The sequence below is a fragment of the Bos taurus genome, chromosome 1, assembly GCF_002263795.3.
Source record: "Bos taurus isolate L1 Dominette 01449 registration number 42190680 breed Hereford chromosome 1, ARS-UCD2.0, whole genome shotgun sequence".
Taxonomy (NCBI): Eukaryota; Metazoa; Chordata; class Mammalia; order Artiodactyla; family Bovidae; genus Bos; species Bos taurus.
This window is the reverse complement of record NC_037328.1, coordinates 157,269,580-157,295,818: the sequence shown is the minus strand read 5'-3', so window position 1 is coordinate 157,295,818 and position 26,239 is coordinate 157,269,580. Positions and strand designations below refer to the sequence as shown.

The 26,239-nt window shown below is 51.0% G+C and overlaps 1 protein-coding gene across 1 annotated transcript in view; it reads right to left on the bottom strand.

The window, feature by feature from the left end:
- The window catches only part of KAT2B (lysine acetyltransferase 2B), a 98,368-nt gene extending 79,952 nt beyond the window's left edge, over window positions 1-18,416 (bottom strand). The window contains exon 1 of the mRNA XM_024997590.2: window positions 18,015-18,416. Coding sequence (XP_024853358.2) covers window positions 18,015-18,260 — 246 coding nt within the window. The 5' untranslated portion in view covers window positions 18,261-18,416. The remainder of the gene's footprint in view (window positions 1-18,014) is intronic.
- Between the last annotated feature and the right edge of the window lie 7,823 nt (window positions 18,417-26,239).

Below are 26,239 nucleotides of genomic sequence, written 5' to 3'. Positions count from 1 at the left end.
CTATAAAACCAAGAGAGAACTTCCCCAGTGGTTCCCCACTCTGCAATGCAGGGAACACGGGTCGATCCCTGGTCCTGGCCAAGGCTGCCAGGAGCCACCAGATGCTAGGAAGACCCAGGAAGGATTCTTCCCAGACCCTTCAGAGCCCTGCCCTGCTGACACCTTGATTTCAGACCTCTGGCCTCCAAAACTGAATTAAAGGAACTTCCTGATAATGTTTGTGATCATTTTTTATGGCATTTCGAGAAAATTAATGCAAGTGGCATAAAACAGATAAGAACCTGCTGTGTAAAAAAAAAAAAAAGAACCTGCTGTGTAACACAGGAAACGCCACTCAGTACTCTGTAATGACCTACATGAGAAAAGACTCTAAAACAGAGTGGATGTATGTACACACATGACCGATTCGCTTTGCTGTACACCTGATGCTAACACAACATTGTAAACAAACTCTAGTAAAAAGTTTAAGAATACAAGTGGCTATTAGGAAATGTTAAGTTACAGACATGTGCTCACGTTCTGTTCCTATTGATGTTGCTGCACTAGAGTTTAAAGGGAATTCACCCCTCCAAACCCAAGTCTTCACTATGGAGCCTAACTGCTTAGGTACAGAAGAGTCCCCATATTTCTTAAATGCTTCTAAGTGATGAAAATTATACCCAATTGAAATATCTGAAAGTCTCTGGATTTTGCTCACTTGTTTCTGGATTTTTCATGTTGGTGGGAAAGAACAGTACTTCCTACATGTGTACAAATATCACAGGACATGCTGAACCCCAAGTGCACCGTATTTTTAACGTGTGCGGGACCTTCAGCCCAGTTTACGAGAGAGGACGTACTAAGTCCTGAGAAAACACTCAGCATCACCCCTGATGCCAGCAGCGCATTTTCTGCCAAGTGCCCCAAGCTGCTGCTACCTGCCCTCCGCCTTGGCCTCCCTATCTCCCTTCCAGATGTTCCAGCCACCACTGTTCTCTGAGATAAGAAGGCTCCCTTCAAAACACCTTAATTAGACCAGACGGCTGCTGGCTCGGGGAACTCCCAAGGGGGTTGGCCTTGCAGCTTCAACAAAGTATCAGCTGCAGGACAACCTCGCAGGGAGTGACTGCCAAGCCAATTACTGTGGCAGCTATAACCCGGGCATGGGGGGGTGGGGAGCTCATTCCCCAGGAGCTCATCTCTACAGAGCAGCAGCACCAAGAGAGAAAAGGCCGCCTCAGTGCTGCCGACAAGCTGAAGGCATAAAAATGGTCTCTGCCCCGGCAGGATCCAGGGTGAGAGGTCAGAGGATGCAGAAGCCAGGACAGAAGGAAGCAGAACTGGATAAACAAGTAACCATGACCTAGATGGCAGGCAGACAGGGAGCGGGGTGCTCCGGGCCTGAAGAGTCCTGGTTGGCACCCAGAGGAGCCGCAGCAGGAGCGCCAGGCCCTCCAGCAGGACGCTGTCAGGCTTAAAATGCCAGAGAGTCGTGCTTCCCCAAGAAGTTAGACCAGTGGCAGGGAATGTCCCACAGCAAAACATACAGACGGGATTAGGGAGTAAAACTGTGACTCCAACATTACGGCACTGGCTAAAACAGGCACTTGCATACACATTCCCGTCTCAGCCTGTGTGAGGAAGGGATTTATTGCTCCCGCTACTCAGAAGAGAAGGCAGAAACTCTAGACGTTAAGACACCTCCCTGCGTTTGCTCAGTCTGCCCTGAGAAGCACCGAGTGCGTTCAGGCCCTGTGGTTGTGCACGTGTGTCTGTCTGTTCTGCTACCTCTCTGTTCCAGGCTGGACAAAAGCAAAACGTTCAAAGGTTAAGAACAAAAACCACAGTGGGATACAACTTCTCCCCAACGAGGATGACCGCAATCCAAAGAGCAGGTGATACGTCTGATCATGAAGACACACGAGTCCTTGGGCACTGCTGAAGGGGCCTGTAACACGGAGCAGCTGCTTTGGAAGACAACTCAGCAGTTTCATAAAAAGTTAAACTAACAGAAAACCCCCAAATAAACCCTCACATCGGTGGTCAAATGATTTTTGACAAGGGGGCCAAGACCATTCAATGGGAAAAGGGCAACCTTTTCGACAAAGGGAAAAACTGAATATTCACATGCAAAAGAATCAAGTTGTTGGACTCCTCCATCATATAGAAAAACTAACCTCAAATGGATTAAAGACCTAAAACAATGAAACTCTTAACAGAAAACATAAGGGAAAAGCTTCTTGACATTAGACTTGTTGATGATTTCTTGGACAGGACACCAAAAGCATAGACAGCAACAACAAAAACACGACTTAATCAAAATGTAAAATTTCTGTGCATCAGAAGAGCACAGAGTGAAAAGCAGTCAAATCATAGCGACAAGGGGAGGTTGCCAGGAATTGAGTAACTGAAGCTGTGGGGAGCTGTTGTTCAATAAGAACAGAGTTTCCGTTTGCAGGATGAAATACACTAGAGAGACAATGATGATTGTACAACAGGGTGAATTTCTCAACACTGCTGAACTTAAAAATGGTTAAGATGATAAATTTTATGTGATACGTATTCTACCACAACTTAAAAAAAATCATTTTCAGTAACATTATTCATATTAGCCAAAAGTGAAAAGAACCCAAAGTCCATCAACCGGTGAATTCATAAAGTGGCGCATACCTCCTGGAATACGACACGGCAGAAACCAGCAATGGGATGATACGAGCTACCACAGGGAAGAGCTGCAAAGCATTATGCAAGGAGCCAGTCACCAAAACATCGCATAGAATACATTTCAGTTATATAAATCTCCAGAAAAGGCAAATGTATGGAGGTGGAAAGTTGACTGGGCTTCCCTGGCGGCTCATCGGTAAAGCAACTGCCTGCAATGCAGGAGACCCGGGTTCGATCCCTGGGTTGGCAAGATCCGCTCGAGGAGGGATGGCAACCCACTCCAGTACTCTCACCTGGAGCATCCCACAGACAGAGGAGCCTGGGGGGCTGCAGTCCACGGGGTTGCACAGTCGGACCCGGCTGAGCAGCAACAGCAGAAAGTCGACGGTAGTCTGGGCTGGAAGTGCACACGGGGTTGACTTCAAAAGGACACAAGGCCCTTTCTGGGGCAATGGAAACCTGGATTTCAGTGATGACTATACTACTCAGACAGTTTCCTAAAATTATTGAATTGCACACTTAAAGCCAGAGGAATTTATGCCATGCAAATTATACCTCAATAAAGCTGTGGTTTAAAAGGGCAAGAATTCGCTATTGAACTCATATCTATTCAAATATGAGTTTTCTACAGTGTGTCCCAAAATTGAGGCTTATTTTCTCAAATACAAATGGAAGAACCTTAATAAGTTACATTTAAAAACCATCATCATCATGAAAAACCAGCCCCTGGTGGGGGTGGGTCTCCATCACTGTCCTTTCTGATCAGGGAAAAAACAAAAGTCAGAGCATCCAGGTGACCACGCCTGTCAGAATCTACCCCAGCAAAGGAGAAATAACAAGCGACAGAAATAAGCCCTTAAGTAGGCTGCCCTGTTTTCACAATTAGTGAAGAGGCTGAAACAATTAAGACGGGCTAATAATAAAAGCCCTCTAGCTGGCGTTCCTCTCTCAATGACACCTTTGACCTGCTGCCCTGCAACTTTCTAGCTTGTTTGCAAATTCATTCTACCGGAATCAGAAATGGGTTTCTGTACAATGACTCCAGTTCCCCTCCTTAAACTACAGTAGAAAATGGAAGATGCAGCCTCAGGAGAGCAGGAGAAGAAGGGAGACCGACAATTTCTGAAAATGATTCCAAGAGAAGGAAGAGCGAGCTGGGGTTGGGAGGACTGGGGTGGGAGCATCTAAGATTTGATTTGCCACCATTGTGAGCCATCTGAATTCTGCTCTTAACTGTGAGCATGTCTTTTCTTTTTTTTAATCATGTATTTATTTGGAAAAAAAAAATTTCTTTCCTCCTATTTTAAAACAGCAACAACACCCGGAGTCTGCTGTATGAGCTGTGATTCCAATAAATGCTGTCTCTGGAAGTGAACCGCTTTGGAAGCAGTTTGAATGATACTCATGGGATTTGCAGCCACGTTTCTCAAACTTTAATCTGCCCCCGAATTACCTCAGCAATCTTGTTAAAATGCAGATTCAGAATCAGGAGGGCCAGGATGAGGCCCCAGAATCTCATTTCTAAAAAGGGAGGTGAGGACCTCACTTTGAGCAGCGAAATGTGAAGGTGGCCTCAGGGATGCGACTGTTACAAACCTCTCTTCTCCCTGATTAACGGGAGCTTTCCACATATGCTGTGAATTTAAGTGGCTAAGCCATACTTTATGGGACGCGAACTTTTTTCTTTCCTCACTCGGTGATAATCCCTCTGGCTTACACAACTGCCCGTGGACGGCCCGCAGACAGCATAAAGCTGTGACTGGAAACCGGGATCTTTAAGATTTGGGGGCTTTGAGCGCAGGTAAAAGGAAGTGGGAGTGGGGAGACAGTCTTTCCTCAGGAGATGGAATTTGCCCGGGACTGAAGGTGAAAACTGGGGATCCCATGGTGGTCAGCGGTTAAGACTCCGCGCTTCCCCTGCAGGGCGAGGAGGGTTGAGCCCTGGTTCGGGAACCAAGACCCCACGTGCAGCAGGGTACAGCCAAAAAAAGAAAAAAAGTGGAAACAGAATTGGAAGGAGAAAACAGACAACCAGTGAGGCACTCGGAAACACAGGCGTCTCTGCAGACCTTGAGGAAAGGTGCCATTCTGGTCTGGAAGCCACGTGGAACCAGTACAAAAAGGACTGAGGAGAGTGGTCAGGGGTACAGAGGAGAAGAGAACTCAGCCCTGAGAAATGACCCCAGGGAAGACCACCGGGTACAGGCAGGATGCACACAGCACCCTTGCAGACCCTCCGAGACGCACCAACATCAGACCAACGGGAAAGCTCTGGGAGGAGAGCCCTGGCTCCGGAAGCCGTCCCTGCATCCAGGCTGGAGTCAAGTCAAGACCTGAGTCTTCACGGTGACCCCCGTGACCTCCAGACGCCGTCAGAACAACTCCAGGGCCGCGGCCGGCCTACGAGGGACCGGACCCCTCATCTCAGCCGAGTCAGCCCTCCAGGCCCAAAGCCAGCAGCATCACCCGGAGGGGCTCAGGAGGCTGCGGCCACGGAGCGCAGAGCCGTGGACGTTCCTGGGGCCTCGACCGGCGTGCGTCCCCACCGTGGGCTTCGCCAGAGACTCCCAAAGCGGCCAGCACGGCCTCCAGGGCGGGCAGGGGCCCCTCGGGCTGCCGGTGATGGGACCCCTTGGTCCCACCTGCTGTCTCGGCACCGAACCAACCAGACGAGTGGTACAGACCGCGCCGGTCAGCCTCGCAGCCCCACCAGCTGCAGAGCAGGCCCCCACCCCGCTCCCCACCCGGCTCCTCGGCCAGGTTCTCGAGGCTGCCCTCAGCCCCAGCAGCCTGCCCACCGCCCTTCCCTACATCCACGTCCCCAGCTCCCAGGACGACCACCTGGCTGCGAGGCCCCATCCCAGGCCACCTGGCTCTCCTTTCGAAGCCTCTCCTGGCTCACTCCTCTCTCACCACCAGGCCCCGCAGCCCCCCACCAGCGGCTGGAAGGAACGGCCCCCCCACACCTTGAGCACACGCCCGCCCCGCCCTGCACGGAACACGAGCTCTGCTCAAAAACGCCACCAGCAAAACCAAGCCCTTGGGTCTGCAGCTCCCAAGGCCACTGTCCCCTGCATCGTCCTATCTCCCCACCCCAGGGCCTGCAGGACCCGCGAGTCCGCGCTCAGAGAGGCCTGCTTGTTGCGCTCACCCAGCTGGCCAAGGAGCAAGCACCCCACGCCAAAACCTCGACCTCGACCTCCTGGCTCTAAAATATCCTGTGTTTCCTTCCTGGTGCAAAGACACTGTTAGCACGCGGATTCAGTGTGAAGTTTTCTGCCTGAAACCCAAGACCTTCCGTCAGCCGCTCTCCTCTTTACCCAGGGGACCCTGTTTCCCACTGTTTCTGTTTACTCACTCTTCCTTGGCCTCCAGTTGGGCAAGTCACTGTATTAAGATCAATAATCACCACTTAGCACTGGTTTTTTTTCACGTTTAGCTGACTTACAATACTGTGTGCGTTCCAGGTGTACAGCAAAGTAACTCAGCTACACTGTGTGTTCACAGGTTGTCACAAGATGCTGAATCCAGTGCCCTGTGCTACACAGCAGGGCCTTGCCGTTCAGCTGTTTCGCACACAGCAGTGTGTATACGTTAAACCCAGGCTCCTAAGGTATCCACCCCCCACTCTGGGGACCGTAAGCTTGCTTTCTGAGTCTGTTTCTGTTTTGTAAGTTCACTTGTACTATTTTAGCGTCCACATGTAAGTGATACCACACGGCATTCGTCGTACTTCACTTGGTAGGATAATCCCTAGATCCATCCCTGCTGTGGCAAGTGACATCATTTCATCCATTCTAGGACTAAGCAACAGCCCAGGGGCAGAAAGTGAAGAGGAACTCAAAAGCCTCTTGATGAAAGTGAAAGAGGAGAGTGAAAAAGTTGGCTTCAAGCTCAACATTCCGAAAACTAGGCATCTGGTCCCATCACTTCATGGGAAATAGATGGGGAAACAGTGGAAACAGTGTCAGACTTTATTTTGGGGGGCTCCAGAATCACTGCAGATGGTGACTGCATCCATGAAATTAAAAGATGCTTACTCCTTGGAAGGAAAGTTATGACCAACCTAGATAGCATATTCAAAAGCACAGACATTACTGTGTCAACAAAGGTCCGTCTAGTCAAGGCTATGGTTTTTCCAGTGGTCATGTATAGATGTGAAAGTTGGACTGTGAAGAAAGCTGAGCGCCGAAGAATTGATGCTTTTGAACTGTGGTGTTGGAGAAGACTCTTGAGAGTCCCTTGGACTGCAAGGAGATCCAACCAGTCCATTCTAAAGGAGATCAGGCCTCGGTGTTCTTTGGAAGGACTGATGTTGAAGCTGAAACTCCAATACTTTGGCCACCTCATGCAAAGAGTTGACTCACTGGAAAAGACTCTGATGCTGGGAAGGATTAGGGGCAGGAGGAGAAGGGGATGACAGAGGATGAGATGGCATCACCAACTCGATGGACATGAGTTTGGGTGAACTCTGGGAGTTGGTGATGGATAGGGAGGCCTGGCGTGCTGCGATGGGGTTGCAAAGAGTCGGACACGACTGAGCGACTGAACTGAACTGAACTGAACTGAACAACCCAGTGTGTATACACACCACACCTCTCTATCCATTCATCTTTGCAGACACTTAGATTTAATTAGTGCTGCCTGTAACTGGAATAGTAGCTGCTGCTGCTGCTGCTGCTAAGTCGCTTCAGTCGCACAGACTCTGTGTGACCCCATAGATGGCCACCCACCAGGCTCCCCCGTCCCTGGGATTCTCCAGGCAAGAACACTGGAGTGGGTTGCCATTTCCTTCTCCAATGTATGAAAATGAAAAGTGAAAGTGAAGTTGCTCAGTCGTGTCCGACTCTCCATGACCCCATGGACTGCAGCCTACCAGGCTCCTCCGTCCATGGGATTTTCCAGGCAAGAGGACTGGAGTGGGTTGCCATTGCCTTCTCCGGGAATAGGAGCCACCATTTGCTAACTATTTAGAATGCTCCAGATATTACACACAACTGCTAAATGAATCATCTCACTTTAACATCACCCTTGACTCAGAATCACACTGTAACACGTCCATAAGAGAGTTCTCAACTCCGACCCATCTGAATGTTTCTCCCGTGGTTTCTCTCACCATCTTGATAAATGGATTCCCTCCTCTCAGCTGCTCAGGCCAACAACCTACACATCACACACATTCACCTGTCTTTTCTTCACACGCCAGCACACCCCCCCAGTAACTCAAATCCTGTTGCTTCTAAACTCATAATACAGCCTCAAGCTGTCTCCTCACCTGTCCTCTGCCTTCATCCAAGCCACCATCCACTTAGACCCAGCCTGTAATAACTTCAAATGGCCCTCTTTTTCTACTCTTTCTCTTACACACTTTATCCTTCTTAGAGCAGCCAAAGAGGATGCTTAAAATAAGCATGTCTTCTCTGAAGATACTGGAAACAGGCCAGATCTATCAACAGGTAGACAGATAAACCACAGTACATCCATACGGTGGATTTATTTCTCAACAATAAAAAGAAGTAAACTACTGATGCATGCAGCAACATGAATGAACCCCCAAAACCCTGAGCAGAGTGAAAAAGGAACAGTGTGTGCCATGTGGGGTCATTTGTAAGAAATGCAGGAATACCAAAACTAAGCTTAGCGGGATACACACTAGATCCGCGGTTGCTTCTGGGGGGACTTTCCAAGGTGACAAAAACGTTCTGGGTCTGGCTATGAATTTGTTGAAACTGCTCGGAAGTGGGAGATCAGATCATTTCACCCTGTGAGGATGATCCAATGGGGGGGCCCCATCGGCTCCCCCACCTCACCCCTGCTCCCCCAGCCTAGTGGTCCCAACTGCCTGTGACTCCGCCAAGCCCCCTGGGTTGGAGTCTCTGCGGCAGCCTCTCCCCGGGTCCCGGGGCCCCATGCAGAGCTGGCTCCCTGCCATCACTCAGGTCCAGGACAGTCCCCTCTTCAGAGAGGGCTTTCCGGGCACACGTCTGGCGGAGCCGCCCAGGGAGCCTTGTCCACGGCTCTGTTTTCACTGTGTGTGCACGGCACTTAGCACTCTCTGCTATTTTCTTGTTTACTGTCTGCTTCTGCCACCAGAAAGCAAGCTCTCCCAGAGCGAGCGCCCATCTGTCGCTGTGTCCCTGTGTCTACGCCAGCGCCCGGCGCGATCCAGGAGGGTTTGCCGGATGAACGGGGATGCTGGCAGGACCCCTCTCTCCGCTTGACAGCCCTGAGATCCAAGGCTTGTGCAGGGGGCGGGACCCTCACAGCCCCGCAGACTCACAGCATGTTGGGGAGCCCCCCCACCCCCCATCCTGCCAGCGCTCGTGGACACATCCCCGGGGGATGGCAGGGCAGGTGGTCTTGCGGGGACGCGCAAGGCCTGGCTGCCAGGACTCACGTCGCTGTTTCAGTGCGCTGACCTTGGCTTCCCTGGCCTTCTGCCAGCCAGTTTCAACACCGGCTTGTTAGAGCCGATGCAAACTCGGCCAAGCCGAGCAGCGGCCATCAGTCACTAGGATGTTAGGAGTCACCCCGCACTTCTGGACTCTCCCGAAGACCACAGAAGCCTCCCAGGAGGCTGCCCATGCCCAGCGTAGGTGGGGGCCAGCTTGATGGTGTGGACTCTATGGAAATACCCCCTCACACCTTGCCCTGAGGTCACTGAAGAGACTACAGGAAAACTCCTCCTAAGGTGAGGTGGTGCGTCACTCCAAGGGAATCATTAGAGACATCATTCACACTTTTTTTTCCAAAATAAATGCATTTGACTCCTGCTTAAAAACATAGTAAGTCCTGTGTCTGGGCCTCTGGGTACAAACAGAAGAACAAATTAAAGAAAGCCTATCGTGTGGGGAGGAATAAATTGGGAGATTGGAATGGACATAAACACACTGCCATGTGTAACACAGAAAACAAGGGCACACTGTGGGCTTCCCTGGAGGCTCAGCTGGTGAAGAATCCGCCTGCAATGCGGGAGAACCTGGGTTTGATCCCTCAGTTGGGAAGATCCCTTGGAGAAGGGAAAGACTACCCACTCCAGTATTCTGGCCTGGAGAATTCCATGGACTATGGGACACGACTGAGCGACTCTCACTTTCACTTTCACTCAAGGACGTACCGTGCAGCACAGTGTTCAGTGATGACCTGAGCGGGAAAGAATCAAAACAGGGTGGTTTTGTGTGTAACTGATTCGCTCTGCTGGACACGGGAAGCTAACACAACGCTGTTCAGAAACTGCACTCCAGTAAGCAGTTTTAAAAAAGAAAGCCCACCTGAGTGGCAGTCTTCCTAAATTGCCCTTGGAAACAAATGTTAAGTGAATATATAAATGGGGATAACACCCCCCTGTTATATATACGCACACACAAGACAGAAAGATGAAAATCCAGGTGTGCTAACCGTATCAACTACAGAAAAGATTACTTTATGGTCCATATGATTCCATTAAATAGTAAGCTTATCTTCAATATTTAACACGGGTTTTCAAGGATGAGTTGTTTGGGAAAACCAGAGGCTGTACAGTAATCGAGCTGCCTCATTGCCGCTCCTGGGGAGGACGGGGCCCTTAGCGGCCTCAGCAGACAGTTCTGGAGACCGGGTGGGTGTGAACCAGGAGGAACGGTCTCTGTGCTGCGTGTCCACCCCCTGGGCAGGTAACAGGGAGGTGTCGGCGTCCACTGGAGCCTTCTGGACCAGACTCCAGCCACCACACACAATATGCATGTCTCTGCGTGGCCCACAGGACACAGTGTAGAGCTCAGTCACCATCCAGAGCCAAGGGGGGCGACGGCAGGATCTGGCGTGACATTCACCGGCAAGGGCTCCCCAAGGGCTGCAGGGAGGAGGGAGGCCACAGGCTGCAGGGCCCGCGTCTCATCCAGCCCCTGTCTCCATCAGAGCAGCCAGCACACCTCCCAGATTTCCCGCCACAGTCTTACCCTCGTGGGTTCTTCCTGTACATCTCAAGATCAAATTCCCATCTTTTCTTTCAGAAGCCTAATCAGGGGACTTCCCCGGCAGTCCAGGGGTTAGGAGGCCGTGGTCACTGCCGGGATGAGAGCCCACAAGCCACGCAGAGCGGTGCAGCCACCAAAAAAAAATAAAATAAAAGTTTCACAAGCCTAATTAAAATTCATCCTAGTAAGCTGTCCACATCCAATGACTTCCATTCTGTAAATGGTTAACCAATTTTAACTTGTTTTCTAGCTTAAAAACATGGGCTTTTATGAACTAGGGCTACAGCTGAGAACACACACGCAGCCTAGGCTGCCACGTGGAGCGCCAGAGCCAGAGGCAAGGAGGCTCTGCCGTGCTGTGACTCCACTGACGTGACCTCCACAGGAGGCAAAGCTGCCAGGAGGCAAGGAGCATCAGGAAGGAGAGTCCTGGCAGTGGGGAGGGCGCACGCGGGTCCTCTGGGGGCTGGAAACGCTCCACAGCATTATCTGCGTGACAATGGCACAGACGTGCACATATGCAAACGCGCACCCCCAAATCCTCACACACACTGAAGACCTGAGCACTGCACCAGCTGCACAGCACAAGTGTAGAGAGACTGTTTCGTCTGGATTGTGCTGAAATTCTGCCGCATGTGCAGTCTTATCTGGAGCTGTTCAGGGACTCCTAAATTCCCAGGACCTGCGAGTCCTCACCTCGCCAGCCCATCTGGCACCTGGGACGGCCGGAGTCGATATCCCTTTCATCTCCCTTCCACAGGGAACTCTCTGGGGCCAGGGCGGTGGCGCTCTTGATTGTCAGCTTTAAAACAATCTAGGGCATGCATCTGTCTGCCCGGGTCAGTCATAAAGAACACTTACTCTGCTCACTTTACGGCCTGCGCGTCTCAATGAACTAGAGAAAGCCTTTGAACATCTCTCTCAACAGGAGCACAGTACACACCAATCGGGAGCAGGAGAAGGCCTGCCACGAACGCAGGCCTCGATAAACCATCTGCAGGAAGGCGCCCTCCCCGCCTGGGACACGAGGACGCGGGTGCGGGCGGCTCCCTCCTCCGCTCTCAGCCCTGCAGTGGCTGAGACGACCTCCCAGCCTTTCGTTCCCCCCGGTGGAAGCATCAGATGATGTGCAGCAAAACGCTAGCTAGCAACAAAACTGCTGATAGCAAAGGAAACTGAAAAAATAACACAGACGTCCGTGGAACGCCTGTGTCCTAAGAAGGCTCGGAGAAGCTCGACAATCTTGTCTTCACGGTAAACCTTCGAAGCGGCCCCTGCCACCCGCTCCACCCACGAGGAGACTGAAAGGCAGGCAGGTGAGGCCTGCCCGGGGGCACCAGGCTGGGGGGCAGGCCACCCTCCAGGGGGTCGGCTGGCCTGCAGTCCCGCACAGGCACCGCGGCAGATTCAAAGCGTGGAGGAGGGTTCAAATTAGGAGGCTGTCCAGAGCCAGAAACCTCTGACAGCTCTTCCCGAACCTTCCTCTCAGGATGGAACAGACAACTCCGTCAGAAGCCGCTGAGCCGCAGACACCCAGGCTTTACTGGCACTGAGTTGAGTATCCAGGTCTCTCATCTGAGAAGGAGATGTTCTGATTGTTCCACGGTACCTGGAATGAAACTGCATGTTTCACCCTCAACGATCCCTATGACCGGTCAGACCCGTGGATTTACAGAATTAAATGGACGCAGGATTAAATCCTGCCAGTGTGGAAGGTAACCAAGTTTAGATCTACTGAACGGTAAACACACACACACACAAGACCCACCAGCACGGCCTCACAAAACGCTTATTTTTGCAATCACAGGCTTCCTAAAACAAAACAGTCCTCAGCAGATTTTTGTGCTGTTTTGCCCTATAAACTACTTTTCTCAGTTACATAAAACTGCAAATTGTAATCTGAAGGCTTTGCAGGCTGGCATTTCAATCTTCTCTGAGAGTTCAGGAGGACATAATCCAACTTGGTCATCTTTCTCACTTTCTGTATGGTGCCTGCCAAATGAAACGTTCTGCCCAAATGCCTGGTTCCAGGGCACCCCATTTTAGAGCAATGTGGCTAGAGGCTGAGAAGGTTTTTTTTGTTTTAAACATTTTATCTACCCACCTGGGTGTGCTGTGCTTTGCTGTAACAATATTGCTGATCTGAAAATGTCTCCACTTTCAGCTGAGTTTCTGTTTGCAAACCAACAATCACCTTACATAAAACATCACCTTTTAAAAGGGTGCCCACAGTGGGAGGTGGGGGGTGGGGCCCAGACTTTTGGGGGGTGGGAGGGATGGCACGGTGATAACACTGGACTGCAGTCCTGTAAGCACTACTGGACACGTTTACTCAAAAGCATCTGACTGCACACAGTTGATGGTTTCATGGTCTATAAATTATACCAAAATAAAGCTGTTTAAAAATATGCCCAGGATTCACAAATGAGATTTTTTTCAGGTTTTGAGTGCTATTCAAATTAACATGAAAAGTATTCATTTTTTCCCCGGCTGCAAAGTTATGGTACTAGGGGACAAATCAACGTTCTCCTGAGGCAGTTTCTCGGCTTCTGCACCGTTGTCTCAGGGGCCGGGTCCCCACGGTGGGTGGGGAGGGGTGGCCCGTACCATGGGCCGTCACCAACACCCCAGGCCTGTTCACCAGCTGCCACCAGGGCCGCCTCCCCCCGTTACAATGGCCGAAAATGTCCCCAGACTTTGCCAAACATCCCGCGGCAGGCACAAGAGCTCCTGGGTAAGAAGAGCCGCTGCTCCAGATGCTGGAACAGCAGTCTGCTCCCAGGAGGACGGACAAACGCAAACAGAGGCTTCCCGTGCTCCCCGCAACTTCAAGGCTGGTTCTCGGCCCCCGTTTGCCAGCGGCCCCGACACCCCCAGCGCAGGGAGCTTTCTCTCTCACAGCAGCACCTGTGCCCGTGCCCGCTGCGTTTCACACTCAGGGCCCCTTCTAGATGGTAAACCATTATTTTTTAAATGACTAATTTTCTAGCCCTGTGCCCACGTCTCTCTCTCAAGTATGGCTCTCAGCCCAGAATCCCATCAACTGAGTCCTCTGTAACTGCTTGGTGGCCCCTGACTGGGACCCTGAGCACAGCGCCAGGCAATTTCTTTTCTTGTTTTTAGTAATTTTTAGTGCAGTATTGCAGAGAAGGCAATGGCACCCCACTCCAGTACTCTTGCCAGGAAAATCCCATGGACGGAGGAGCCTGGTGGGCTGCAGTCCATGGGGTCGCTAAGAGTCGGACACGACTGAGCGACTTCACTTTCACTTTTCACCTTCCTGCATTGAGGAAGGAAATGGCAACCCACTCCAGTGTTCTTGCCTGGAGAACCCCAGGGACGGGGGAGCCTGGTGGGCTGCCGTCTCTGGGGTGGCACAGAGTCGGACACTACTGAAGTGACTCAGCAGCAGCAGTGCAGTATTGTGGATTTACAGTGCTGCGTTCGCTCAGGTGTACACCACCGTGAATCAGTTACACATACACATTCACCCACTCTTCCTCAGAGTCTTTTCCCGTGTAGGGAACCACAGCTTGTTGAGGATGATTTCCTGTGCTTATATGATACACAGCAGTGTGCACGCGTCAACCCCAATCTCCCAATTTATCCCCCCCATGGCTTTCTCTCCTGGTAACTATAAGTTTGTTTTCTACATCTGAAACTCTATTTCTGTTTCAGCACCAGGCAGGTTCATTTTGCCAGCGCGGACCCAACAGTCTAAGGTTCCAGGAACATTCTGGGACCTTCTGTCTTTGAACTTCAAGGCTGAAGTCATGGTCTCCGTCTTAGAGATGAAGCAAGCCAGGTTCAGAGGGAAACTCCGTGACTGGTGCCCAAGGCCACACACGTGGCAGAGCTGAGACAGGAGACTAAGCCCCTCGTTCCTTCTCAACTCCCACGTCTCCAGGGTACCCTCCTCTGAGCTGCTCAGAGGATGCGTGGACCACACACCTGCTGGTGCTCAGACACAGGAGCCCATCTGAAGTCCTCAGTGTCACCCTGTGAGGTGGAGGCTCCTAGGCCCACGTTGTAGACAAGGAAACGGAGAGTGAGGTAAAGTCCGTGTCCAGGGTCACGCAGTGGGGCCTGAAATGTGAACTCAGGGGGCTCTCGCTCACCACCCCCTCCAGCCTCCTCTCGTCAAGAAATAGCCTATTTCACTAGGAAAAGTCAGGTAATGGTTTTGGTTTTCCGGTACATAAATTACACTCTCATTCAAACAGATGTGGATGTGGGCTCCTTGTAACTTACTCGGGGTTCCTTCTATAACACTAAAAATCTAGTCCTGTGCACATCTGTGAGAGCCCTGGAAATGCCCTATGTGAAAAATTGCCAATTCCCTCCACCCAACTGTCAAGGAGTGGTCAGGCTACAATTTCACTACTGGTCTTCTAGCAGTTAATCATCTCGGTTTTTTCTAGCTCATTCAGCCAGTCAATAACCACATCACTTAGGATCTATTCAGAGTGACAAACACATTATCAAATAATCACACAATTAAAAGTCAAGATAAAAGCACCAGGAAGAAGAAATAAGTACAGAGGGGGTTTCTGAAAATTTAGAATGGGAAGGCTGACTAGGGTTGTAAATGTGATGCAAGGAATCTGAGATTTTCAGGAAGAGCTGGGAGTTCACTTGAAGGTGAGGGAAGAGGAGCTTTCGGTCCTGGTGAACAGTACGTGCAAAGGCCCTGAGGCAGAAGGGAACCCTGCATGCACGGCCCTCAAAAGGGGCCAGAGAGACAGCAGTGGCCAGCCCACACAGGGCCTTGTGGTTTGAGAGTCCCTTGGACTGCAAGGAGATCCAACCAGTCCATTCTGAAGGAGATCAGCCCTGGGATTTCTTTGGAAGGAATGATGCTAAAGCTGAAACTGCAGTACTTTGGCCACCTCATGTGAAGAGTTGACTCACTGGAAAAGACTGATGCTGGGAGGGATTGGGGGTAGGAGGAGAAGGGGACAACAGAGGATGAGATGGCTGGATGGCATCACTGACTCGATGGAGGTGAGTCTGAGTGAACTCCGGGAGTTGGTGATGGACAGGGAGGCCTGGCGTGCCGAGATTCATGGGGTCGCAAAGAGTCAGACACAACTGAGCGACTGCACTGAACTGAACTAAACCGAGGGACAGAATACGGTCAGACCTACATTTTTAACGATCGCTCTGCCTGGGTCACCTGAGCGACCTGAGCCAGGACACAGTTCAAAGAACTCTACTCTGGATCCTGCAAAACAAGTTTGTTTCTTTTTTTTCCCTCTCTGGGGTGTGGTGCCCCTCCCTGGCTAGGAACTAGCTCCCTTCTTTTTCTGTCTGTTTGTGAAGTTTAAAGGCCAGATCTTTTATCAGGTCTGAGGCTTATTTTCTTTCAATAGCTCCAACACCCGCCCCACCCCTCACCCCCAGGAACATACTTGTCTCTTTCCAGAGAGATGTCACTTTTGCCAAGTGGCCGCTCAGCGACAGAAGGTAGGGGAATCTGTCCTTTGGGGTTTTCTTACATAAAAGGTACAGGCAAGCTCAGAAAAGAATACACATGCTGGTCTCCTGCACCTCCTCACACTCAAGAACAGTTAAAAAACAAACAAACAAAAAGCCTGAGATAATATTAAGACCCCTGGCCTCCCTCTTGGCCACGCACACCTCCCCACCAACCCTCTAGGTCCCGCTGGCCCAGCTCCAAGCTGTCATAACTACTTTCAGTTTCTCCACTACAAGAAGCCGCAGCTCACCCCTGCACCGCTAAGAGTCCTTAGCACCCACTGACACTTCCTCCAGGAAGCTATTCCTGCCCAACCGAGCTTCAGTCCCTGAAGGCCCTGCTCTGAGTGCCAACAGCATTCTAAGGAGGCAGGTTTTCTGAGATTCATTGTAACTGGTTCACCCACCACTTGCACGCAAGGCCGTGCACACGTCCGGCCAGTAGCCCCAGAAGGACACATTCTGGGTGTCCCTGTCCCAGCTAGCACAATGCCTGGCCCCCTGATGGGAATCCCTCTAACACTGAATGAATGAGTGAATGAGCAACTAGATATGGAGACTTGCAGCCTCCCAGGACCAAGAAAAGAGACCCTCGATGACAAGGTTTTCCCTTCCAATAGGTTTGGTTGTCAATGGGAACGTAAAACACTCAAGTTACAAACTTTAGAAAAGGTGCTAATTTCACTCATGAACATTTGAAAGGATTAAAAATATGAATGCAGGGCACAGATGCTCAAGGGTTTTAGACAGAACCAAAACTTCAGGCAAGTTAGGGTAGCAGCAGGGTGAGAAGGAACCCGATTAAAAAACCAGACTAGAAACAGGGAGCGGACAGGCGCCGCCGGGCCGAGCCCCTCTGGTTCTGAACCCGCGGCCGCGGGGTACCTGGGCCCGTTCCCGGCCCGGCGCAGACCTGCCTTGCGCCCGCGGCTCCCCCGCCTCGTTCTCACTCATCTAGGGCGCCTGGCAGGCACCCTCCGGGCCCTTCTAAGAAACACTCTCCTCTTCGGTCACTTTTGCTCCTTCACAAACACCAGCCTCGGGGCACCGCTGTCTCCCAGTTTCAGTAATCCGATACCGTCCCGGGTGGCACTGGGGTTTGCCCCTCGGGATGGGGCCTGTGAGCCGCCCAGCATCACACCACCTGAGAGCAGCCTCTAAGCCTCGTCCCAGCCCTTCGGACACGGAGTGAGCATGGAAGCGGCTCCCGGGAGATGCCCGTGAACACTCAAGTTTGAGTGGATGCTACACCAGGCGACAAGCCTGTACGGAACCGGGAAGGGTCCACACAGGGCGTGAGCGGCGCGGAGGGGAGCGCACCCAGGAGCCGAGAAGCCCCTGCAGACGCTGAAGCCTCCTGGCCGGGGACGCGCGCGCGGGGTCACCGACCCCGAGCGCCCGGCCTGGCCGCCTCTGCTGGGGGCGCAGGGCCGGGACGCCCGTCCCCGCCCCGCCGTCACCCAGTCCAAGCCGAGCTGACAGCGGCCCCCCGGCGGCGTCTCGTCCGGACGGGCAGGGGAGCCGGAGTGCTGTTTACAGCCGAGAGCCGGGGCAGCGTCCCGGCTGCACCAGTAACAGCACGGGGCGCCCGGCCGCCCGCACGCGCAGCGCCCCGGGCCCCCGCGGCCGCTCCCCCCGCCCCGCGAGCCCCGAGTCCGGGGTCGCGCCCCCGCTTCCACCCAGCTCCGCCCAGCGAGGTGAGGACCGAGCGGGGCGCGCAGGTCCCCGAGAGGGGCTCCCAGGGACCCGCTCCGCTCCCGGAAGGCGCCTCCGGCGAGCTCCTACAGAGCAGCAGCGCCCCAGGGCAGAGCGGGCGCGGAGCAACGCCTGCGGGGGGCGGGGAGGGGTGGTCCTCCTGGGGTCGGCGCCCCCTGACGGGGCTCGGCCCGGGGCGGCCCTCCGGCCCGGGGGCGGGCGGGGGCCGGGCGGCGCGCCTACCTTACAGGCGGAGTACACCCCGAGTTTCTCCAGCTTCTTGGCCCGCGGGGCGGAGCGCAGCTGCGCCTTCTTCACGGCGATCCGGGCCGAGCAGCCGCCGCCCGGGCCCTCGGCCGCGCCCGCCGCCGCCCCCGCCGCGGCCGGCCCGCAGGAGCCCGCGCCCCCGGCCGCCGCGCCCGGGGGGCCCTGCGGGGGCGCGGGGGGCAGCGGGGGCGCCCCGGGCGCGGGCCCGCCCGCCTCCGACATGCCGGCCCGGAGCGCAGCAGGCGCCGCCAGTCGGGGCCGCGGCCGCCGCCAGGGTCTCCGCCCGGCTCTGGGCGCCGGAGCGCGGGACCCCCGCCCGTCGCCCGCCGCCCGCCGCCCGCCGCCGCCCGCCGCCGCGCGCCGAGGCCGCAGCTGCTCGCGGAGGGAGGGGACGGCGCCGCCCGCCGCCCGCCCGGGCCTCCTCCCCGCGGGCCTCCCAGCCCGCCCGGGCGCTCCTCCCCGCTCCTCCCCGCGCTCCTCCTCCCGGCTCCCCGCGCTCCTCCCCCGGCCCCTCCCCCGCGGCCGCCCGGGGCGAGGCCCGCCCGGGGGTTGGAGGGGGTGGAGAGGGAGGGAGACCCGGGCACCTGCCGGCCGCCCCCCCTCCAAGCCGTCCCCGCGGGGGCGCAGGCGGGAGAGACGCGCCCCGTCCGTCCCTCGACTCCAGTCCACCCTCCCTCGGAGCCGGGCAACTTCCTCCACCCTAGCGGGAGCCCGAGGGAAAAAAACATTTTTGAAAAGTACCCGTCCACGCTAATCCTTTTCTTTGTTGCTAATTCACCAAAATAAAGGCGTGATGTTTTGGGTGTCTCTTTGCAGTTCCTTTGCCTTCCAAAGTCTCTCTTTTAATCCAGAACGCTTTGAGCCTATAAGCGATCTCTGGATCCCATCCGGGAGAGAAAGGGAAAGACGGTTAATCGATATTTTCTGACATTTTTGTTCGAAAGGGCTGGTTGTGGAAAGAACGGTCGTCCAAGAAACGCCGTATGAGAACTAAACACAGGGGGAGAAGTTGGCTGCTCGGGCTCATCTCTGCAGGTGGGGGTTAGAACCGTACTCCTTTCTGTATCCTTTCCTGCAATGTTTCACAGTTTTCAAAATTGATATCACCAGCATGCATATTAACCATGAAAACAATTAGGCAGCACCCAAAAGAATGTGTTGATTCTGGCCTCAAACTTAAAAAAAAAAAAAAAAAACTCAACTCAGCGTTTTCAGCTTTGTTGAGACTGTCGCAGACTACCGTTCCCATGGTTGATGACAAGGAGGGTGGTAGTTAGTAATTCGGAGAATACGTTTCAGTTTTTTTCATTTGAAGGTTGTGCACTCTGGGTCGGCCTTTCCGAAGCAGCTTTTTAAAGCCCAGCACTATATTTCAAGACCCTCCACAAGTGTTCTGCTTTTGTAACGGTCGTAATTTTTACATAATACGGGCATTAATGTGTGTGTTATCAAATTCTTTGCATACTTTATAGTTCTCTCCCAACTCCAGCCAGAACGCTTGGAGGAATGTGCTTTTCCCTGGAATTATTCCCTTTCCCATCCCATTTTTTTCCAGTTAATTTTCTCTAGCCTTTTTCTAGGTTCTCTGTGTTCTTTCTACTTTTAATAGAGTGATATATAAAAATGAACTCTCTTTTTTCTAAGTTTGTAAATCCAGTGACATTGCTGGGGCTGCTGCTGCTAAGTCGCTTCAGTCGTGTCCGACTCTGTGCGACCCCATGGACTGCAGCCCACCAGGTTCCTCGGTCCATGGGATTTTCCAGGCAAGAGTACTGGAGACAGCACAAAAGGAAAGGGCCCCTCCCAACTTGAGCCCCAGCCGAAGGTCTGAAATGGTAGACTTCAGTTCCATCAGGACAGTCTCAGCAGGATGTCTTAAAGGCTGCGATCCCATGAGCAAAGTCAAACATCAGGATGTCAGCGGATGAGCTTAGGTTCCACCTGGCGGCATTTGTCAAACTGATGGTCCCCTTGAGATTTGTTCATTTCCCTGGATAAAAATACCCTTCAATATTTAAAAAATTATAAATATTTTTTAAATAAATAAAAAAATCATAAATATTAAAGTCTAGTTGGTGGTTCTCCTGCTGAAAGTATAGGGACACAGTGTCCCGATATACACTGTGTGCTTTAAGAATCATTAAAAAAAAGGTGGACTGATCCATCTGTGAATGGACAAGCAGGCAGATGATCAGATAGTTATATACGATAAAACCAGTACAGCGGAATGTTGAATCTAGACAGGTATATGAGTGTTCACTGCAATTTTTAAATCTTCTCTGTACGTTTGAAATTTTCATCATAAAATAGTGGGGGGAACCCAGCATCAATATTAACTTGCCCATCACCTCTCCCTCCCAAGCTGTCCCCAGAATTCAGGAGGCAGGCTATTTCCAGGATGTTTTGCAGCAGAAGAAAATAACCTCATTTCGGCCTACCCTGAAAACCATCACTGTCCGAGTGGTGAATCGCTTGTGACATCCACTGAACGTTATTTTTCATTATTTCCCCGCTCGAGCGTCCAGATGACATTCTGCTTTAGGCTGAAGGCCCACAGTGTCAAGGCCTGCTTCAAAATGTGTTGTAAGCGCCAGGCCGGTACAGTTCAAGGGCACAGGATCCCGGAGGCTTGCTGCGTCTACATAATCAGGCGCTGTGAGCATTTAGGAAGCACCGGGTGCCGTCCTTTTATGAAGCAAGCACCAAGAAAATAAAAGGCAAGGTTTTCAATTAGAAAGAATTCACAACTGAGAAAGGACGATCTAAAATGTAACTCTCACCCCCCGGGGCCCTGAAAAGAAAGAAATGTTGAACTTAAGAACTGAGCCAGGGATTCGCCCGAAAGGCTGGTCCTGCAGACGGCCCCCTTGCTTCCTGACCGGTAACAGCCAGAGTCTCAGCGGTCCTCGAGCTGCTGACCCTGCTTGACCACGCCCCGCTCCCCCCGCCCCGCTAGAGCCCCTCCACCTAACTCGCTCGCCTGTAGCCTCCTGGGATCTGCATTTCCTCAAACTGCAATTCCTATTCTATTCCCAAGTAATCTCGGTTTCTGGTAGTTCTAGCTTGCCTCAGTTTACCTCTTTATTTAGCCTGACACAACTTGCTGAAGGAAGAAAACCACAATTAGGAAAGAAAAGGCTTGGAGAAAAGGAATTAAGGGAGCAGGTCACCCTTCTGGCTTATAAATGCTGTAGAATTTACGCAAGGACAAGTAAGTGAAAGTGAAGTGAAGTCACTCGGGCCTATCCAACTCTTTGCAACCCCATGGACTGTAGCCCACCAGGCTCCTCCATCCATGGAATTTTCCAGGTACGAGTACTGCAGTGGGTGCCATTTCCTTCTCAAACATGGGTAATAGCATACGTAAATCTCCAGAAACACCACTGAATGAACCCTGTACAAGGTGATACCGTCTGTGTTAAAACCAAACTCACACGAAGCTTCCCTTACTGTCCAGTGGTTAAGACTCCATGCTTCCACTGCAGGGCGCATAGGTTCCATCCCGGGTTGAGGAACTAAGATTTCACGTGCCTCGACGCACGGCCAAAAACAAAACAAACTCATGCTGGCATACAAGCACAATTCTGTGTCCGATCAGTGCATTTAAAAACGCAAAAGCACCCACGCAGCGCAACTCGAGAGTCCGTGCACCGCAACTAGAGAAGCTGTGTGCTAAACTGAAGAGCCCTTGTGCCACAGTGAAGACCCAGCACAACTACAATTAAATAAATAAAGCAATCGACTATTTAAAAAAAATAAAAATAAAAACGCAAAAGCAAAACAAAGACCTAGAAACATTTGCAGCCAGCTTCTAGATGGAGTTGCCATTCACTGGACTCCTTTGAGAGTGAATCCTCAAAGGATAAAGTGATTATCCTTTAATCAATTTTTTGATTAAAAATTTGTTTTTAATCAAAGGATAATTGCTTTGCAATACTGCGCTGGTTTCTGCCATACGCCATCTTTTCCCCATTTTCCTTTTCCTGTAAACTCAGTCTCCAGTCTGTTCATCTGTCTCCACGTTGCTGTTGTTTCATCGCCAAGCCGTGTCCAGCTCCAGCTCTTCTGTGGCCCCTTGGACTGTCCCAGCCCACCACGCCTCTCTGCCCGTGGGGTTTCCCAGCAAGGACGTTGGAGTGGCTGCCATTTCCTTCCCCACTCTGTCTCCATGGCTCTCACTTATTGCCCAGGCCACTGACAGCTCCCCTTCTGGTCTGTCTGCTTTTGCCCTCGTTCTACCACAATCCCCTCTTCACAGTTGAGCCTTCAAACTGTAAATGCAAGCCTGATCCCACAACCCCCTGCCTGAAACCCCCCGATAGCTTCTCATAACATTGCAAATACACTCTCAACCCCATAACCCGATTGGCAGGGGCCACCTCTCTGGTTTAAACCACTCCCAAATGAGTGGTTTAACTCAGAAAGCTTTTCCTGCCTGAGGGCCTTCACGTTTTCTGTCCGGCCTGACACCCTCCCCCAAACAGCACGGCTGGCCCCTGTTCATCCAGGATCCTTTGGCTGGAGACACCTTTCCATCCAAGAAAGGCAGGTTTGGGACCATCAGTTGCTGCTCCAACATCTAGTGCCTTTGGGCTGTACTTCCTACTCAGCTTCTGTAAAACACCAACCCTGAAGGCCACAAGCGGATTGACGCTGTTCCCACCAAGGGCGCGTCTCCTCTCCAAGGGCTGGGTCTGCACCAGGTGGCAGAGCAGGTGCCTGGTGACTGACATCATCCCTCCCAGCACAGCCGCCTGCTTCTGGAGTCAGAGGCTCGCCAGGAGTATAAGATGAAGACGGGGCAGGCAGAGGCCTTAGCGTGGAGATCCTTGGGCCAGCTTCCCACTGGAGAAAGTGACTGTGATCACTGGACTTTTATTTTGATAACCAATAAAATAAAGAAGAAAGAGAAGGAAATGGCAACTCACACCACTATTCTTGCCTGGAAAATTCTGTGAACAGAGGAGCCTGGCGGGCTACAGTCCATAGGGTCACAAAGAGTCATACGTGACTGAGCACATATATACATAAAATAAGGTCTATCCTTCTAAGGAAAAATTATTGAAAAATAATCATCAAATGAGTCCTAGGATGGGGAGACATAAAATCTCCTTCCTTGGTTTTCAAGCATTTTTGCAATTAAATCATGATTTCCAGTGTGAGCCTTAACTATGCCCCAAATACTATTAGTGCTAAATTTTATTCATTTTTATTTTTAGGTGTTCTTAATAGGAATTTTCATATCTAATGTTGGGGAAGTTGCTCAGTCATGTCCGACTTTTAGCAACCCCATGGACTGCAGCCTACCAGGCTCTGCCGTCCATGGGATTTTCCGTGTTTGGCTGAGCATGGCATTTGAAAAGAGAGAAGATTTTTCACTTTTGTTTTTTATTTATAATTACTAATACATACACCTGTTTTACCAACCTACCTATCATGTACAATAAAGGTGCAAAGTAAGTAAAAGAAAGTTTCCTTTTTCTGAACTCCGGCTAAATGACTGACTGCTTATCTAAAGCAATATATGAATATTTATCTCTTTGAGCAACTTCAACATTATATGATAAAATCAAATTTCCAAAGAACCAAACTTTGGTGTGACCTAGATTTTCTGTAAAAAAGTCTGAATATCATGAATTTTACTAATGTTAGTGTCAGATCATTGTAAGAGGGAGTCTAATCCTCAAACTCTATAAAAATGTTCATACACATAATTTCACAAATTAAGAAAAAGATTGTATTAGGACAGGTTTCCCAGTTTCAGTTCAGTTCAGTTCAGTTCAGTCACTCAGTAGTGTCCAACTCTTTGCAACCCCATGAATCACAGCACGACAGGCCTCCCTGTCCATCACCAACTCCCAGAGTTCACTCAGACTCAATGTCCATCGAGTCAGTGATGCCATCCAGCCATCTCATCCTCTGTCGTCCCCTTCTCCTCCTGCCCCCAATCCCTCCCAGCATCAGAGTCTTTTCCAATGAGTCAACTCTTCACATGAGGTGGCCAAAGTACTGGAGTTTCAGCTTTAGCATCATTCCTTCCAAAGAAATCCCAGGGCTGATCTCCTTCAGAATAGACTGGTTGGATCTCCTTGCAGTCCAAGGGACTCTCAAGAGTCTTCTCCAACACCACAGTTCAAAAGCATCAATTCTTCGGCGCTCAGCTTTCCTCACAGTCCAACTTTCACATCCATTAAGAAAAAGCTTGTATTAGGACAGGTTTCCCAGTTTAGGGTCTCCTTATCAAGGGAAAGTCTGTCTCTTCAGTTCTGTAATCTTAAGTCCTGGCTGGCTGACCCTCTGGGGCTAAAATCAAAATCCAGAGGGGAGTGTTTCAAAATTTATAAAAGAAGTGCTGTACGTCAGCAAACACTTTGGATGAAGAAAACAAATGAAAACAAGGTGAGGCATGGTAACATGACACCCCCCCCCAAAGCACAAAGCTGTGAGCATTGTTATAAAATGTCTCAAACTTATAGAAAAACAGAGAGAGTGATTTAATATCTGCATGCTCACCAACCACACTTTCTTAATGTGTTCATTTGCCAGAGAGATGTGTATTATTAAAGAAATCATGGTCCTCGGTGGGGGGCCAGTGGTTAAGACTCTGCGCTTCCACTGCAGGGGGCCTGGACCCAGCCCTGGTCCAGGAGAAGGTCCCCCAAGCCGCATGGCCGAGAAGAGAAAAAGAAGGAAGTCCTCCTTCCTCACTGCTTTTACCTCATTCCCCAAATGCCTGCCTCCCCAGAAGTAAACACTCTAAGGAAGGCTGCGTCCTTCTTGCTCATGTTTCTCAGCATGTACAGAATGAAGCCTGTGGACAAGGGTTAGACGCACCTTTACTCTGCGGGCCTAGATCCAGGTACTTTAGGCTTTGAGGGTCAGTCTCTATTAGAAGCACGCAACTCTGCCAACAGTGTTCTGGGAAGGAACCCTGCTCTCTCTGACATAGAAACTAAGCAGGATGCACACACATTTCCACTCCTGGCCAAACAGGCACATCTTTCCTCTTGTCTAGAATACTTGATCCACATTTTGTATGACAAAAAGCAACTTCTCACTTTACCACAATATATTTGTTTGCTTGCATTTCTTTTTCTTTGGGATGGTTTTGGTCATCACTCCTGTACAATGTTACGAACCTCCATCCCTAGTTCTTCAGGCACTCCGTCTACCAGATCTAGTCCCTTGAATCTACTGCTCACCTCCACTGTGTAATCATGAGGGATCTGATTTAGGTCATACATGAATGGCCTAGTGGTTTTCCCTACTTTCTTTAATTTGAGCCTAAATTTTGCAATAAGGAGCTGATGATCTGAGCCACAGTCAACTCCAGGTCTTGTTTTTGCTGACTGTATAGAGTTTCTTCATCTTTGGCTGCTAAGAATATAAGCAATCTGATTTTGGTACTGACCATCTGGTGATGTTCATATGTAGAGTTGTCTCTTATGTTGCTGGAAGAGGGTGTTTGCTATGACCAGTGCGTTCTCTTGGCAAAACTCTGTCAGGCTTTGCCCTGCTTCATTGTGTTCCTCAAAACAAAAGAAGAGAAGAGAAACAAAAAGAAGAGAAAAGAAAAAAAGAGAATCGAAAGACAAAGGAGAAAGGGAAGGCTATGCCTAACAAAATGCAGAGTTCCAGAAAATAGCAAGGACAGATAAGAAAGCCTCCTTAAGTGACCAATGCCAAGACTAGAGATCTCTTTAAGAAAACTGGAGATACCAAGGGAACATGTCATACAAAGATAGGTACAATAAAGGACAAAAACAGGAAGGACCTAACAGAAGCAGAACAGATTAAGAAAAGAAAATGTGGCAAGAATACACAGAACTGTACAAAAAAGCTCTTAATGACCCAAATGACCATGATGATGTGGTCACTCACCTAGAACCAGATATCCTGGAGTGTGAAGTCAAGTGGGCCTTAGGGAACTTTACTAGAAACAAAGCTAGTGGAGGTGATGGAATTCCAGTTGAGATATTTCAAATCCTAAAAGATGATGCTGTTAAAGTGCAGCACTCAATATGCCAGCAAATTGGGAAAACTCAGCAGTGGCCACAGGACTAGAAAAGGTCAGTTTTCATTCCAATCTCAAAGAAAGGCAATGCCAAAGAATGTTCAAATTACCATACAATTGCAATCATTTCCCGTGCCTGCAAGATTATGCTCAAAATCCTTCAAGCCAGGTTCATCAATACATGAAC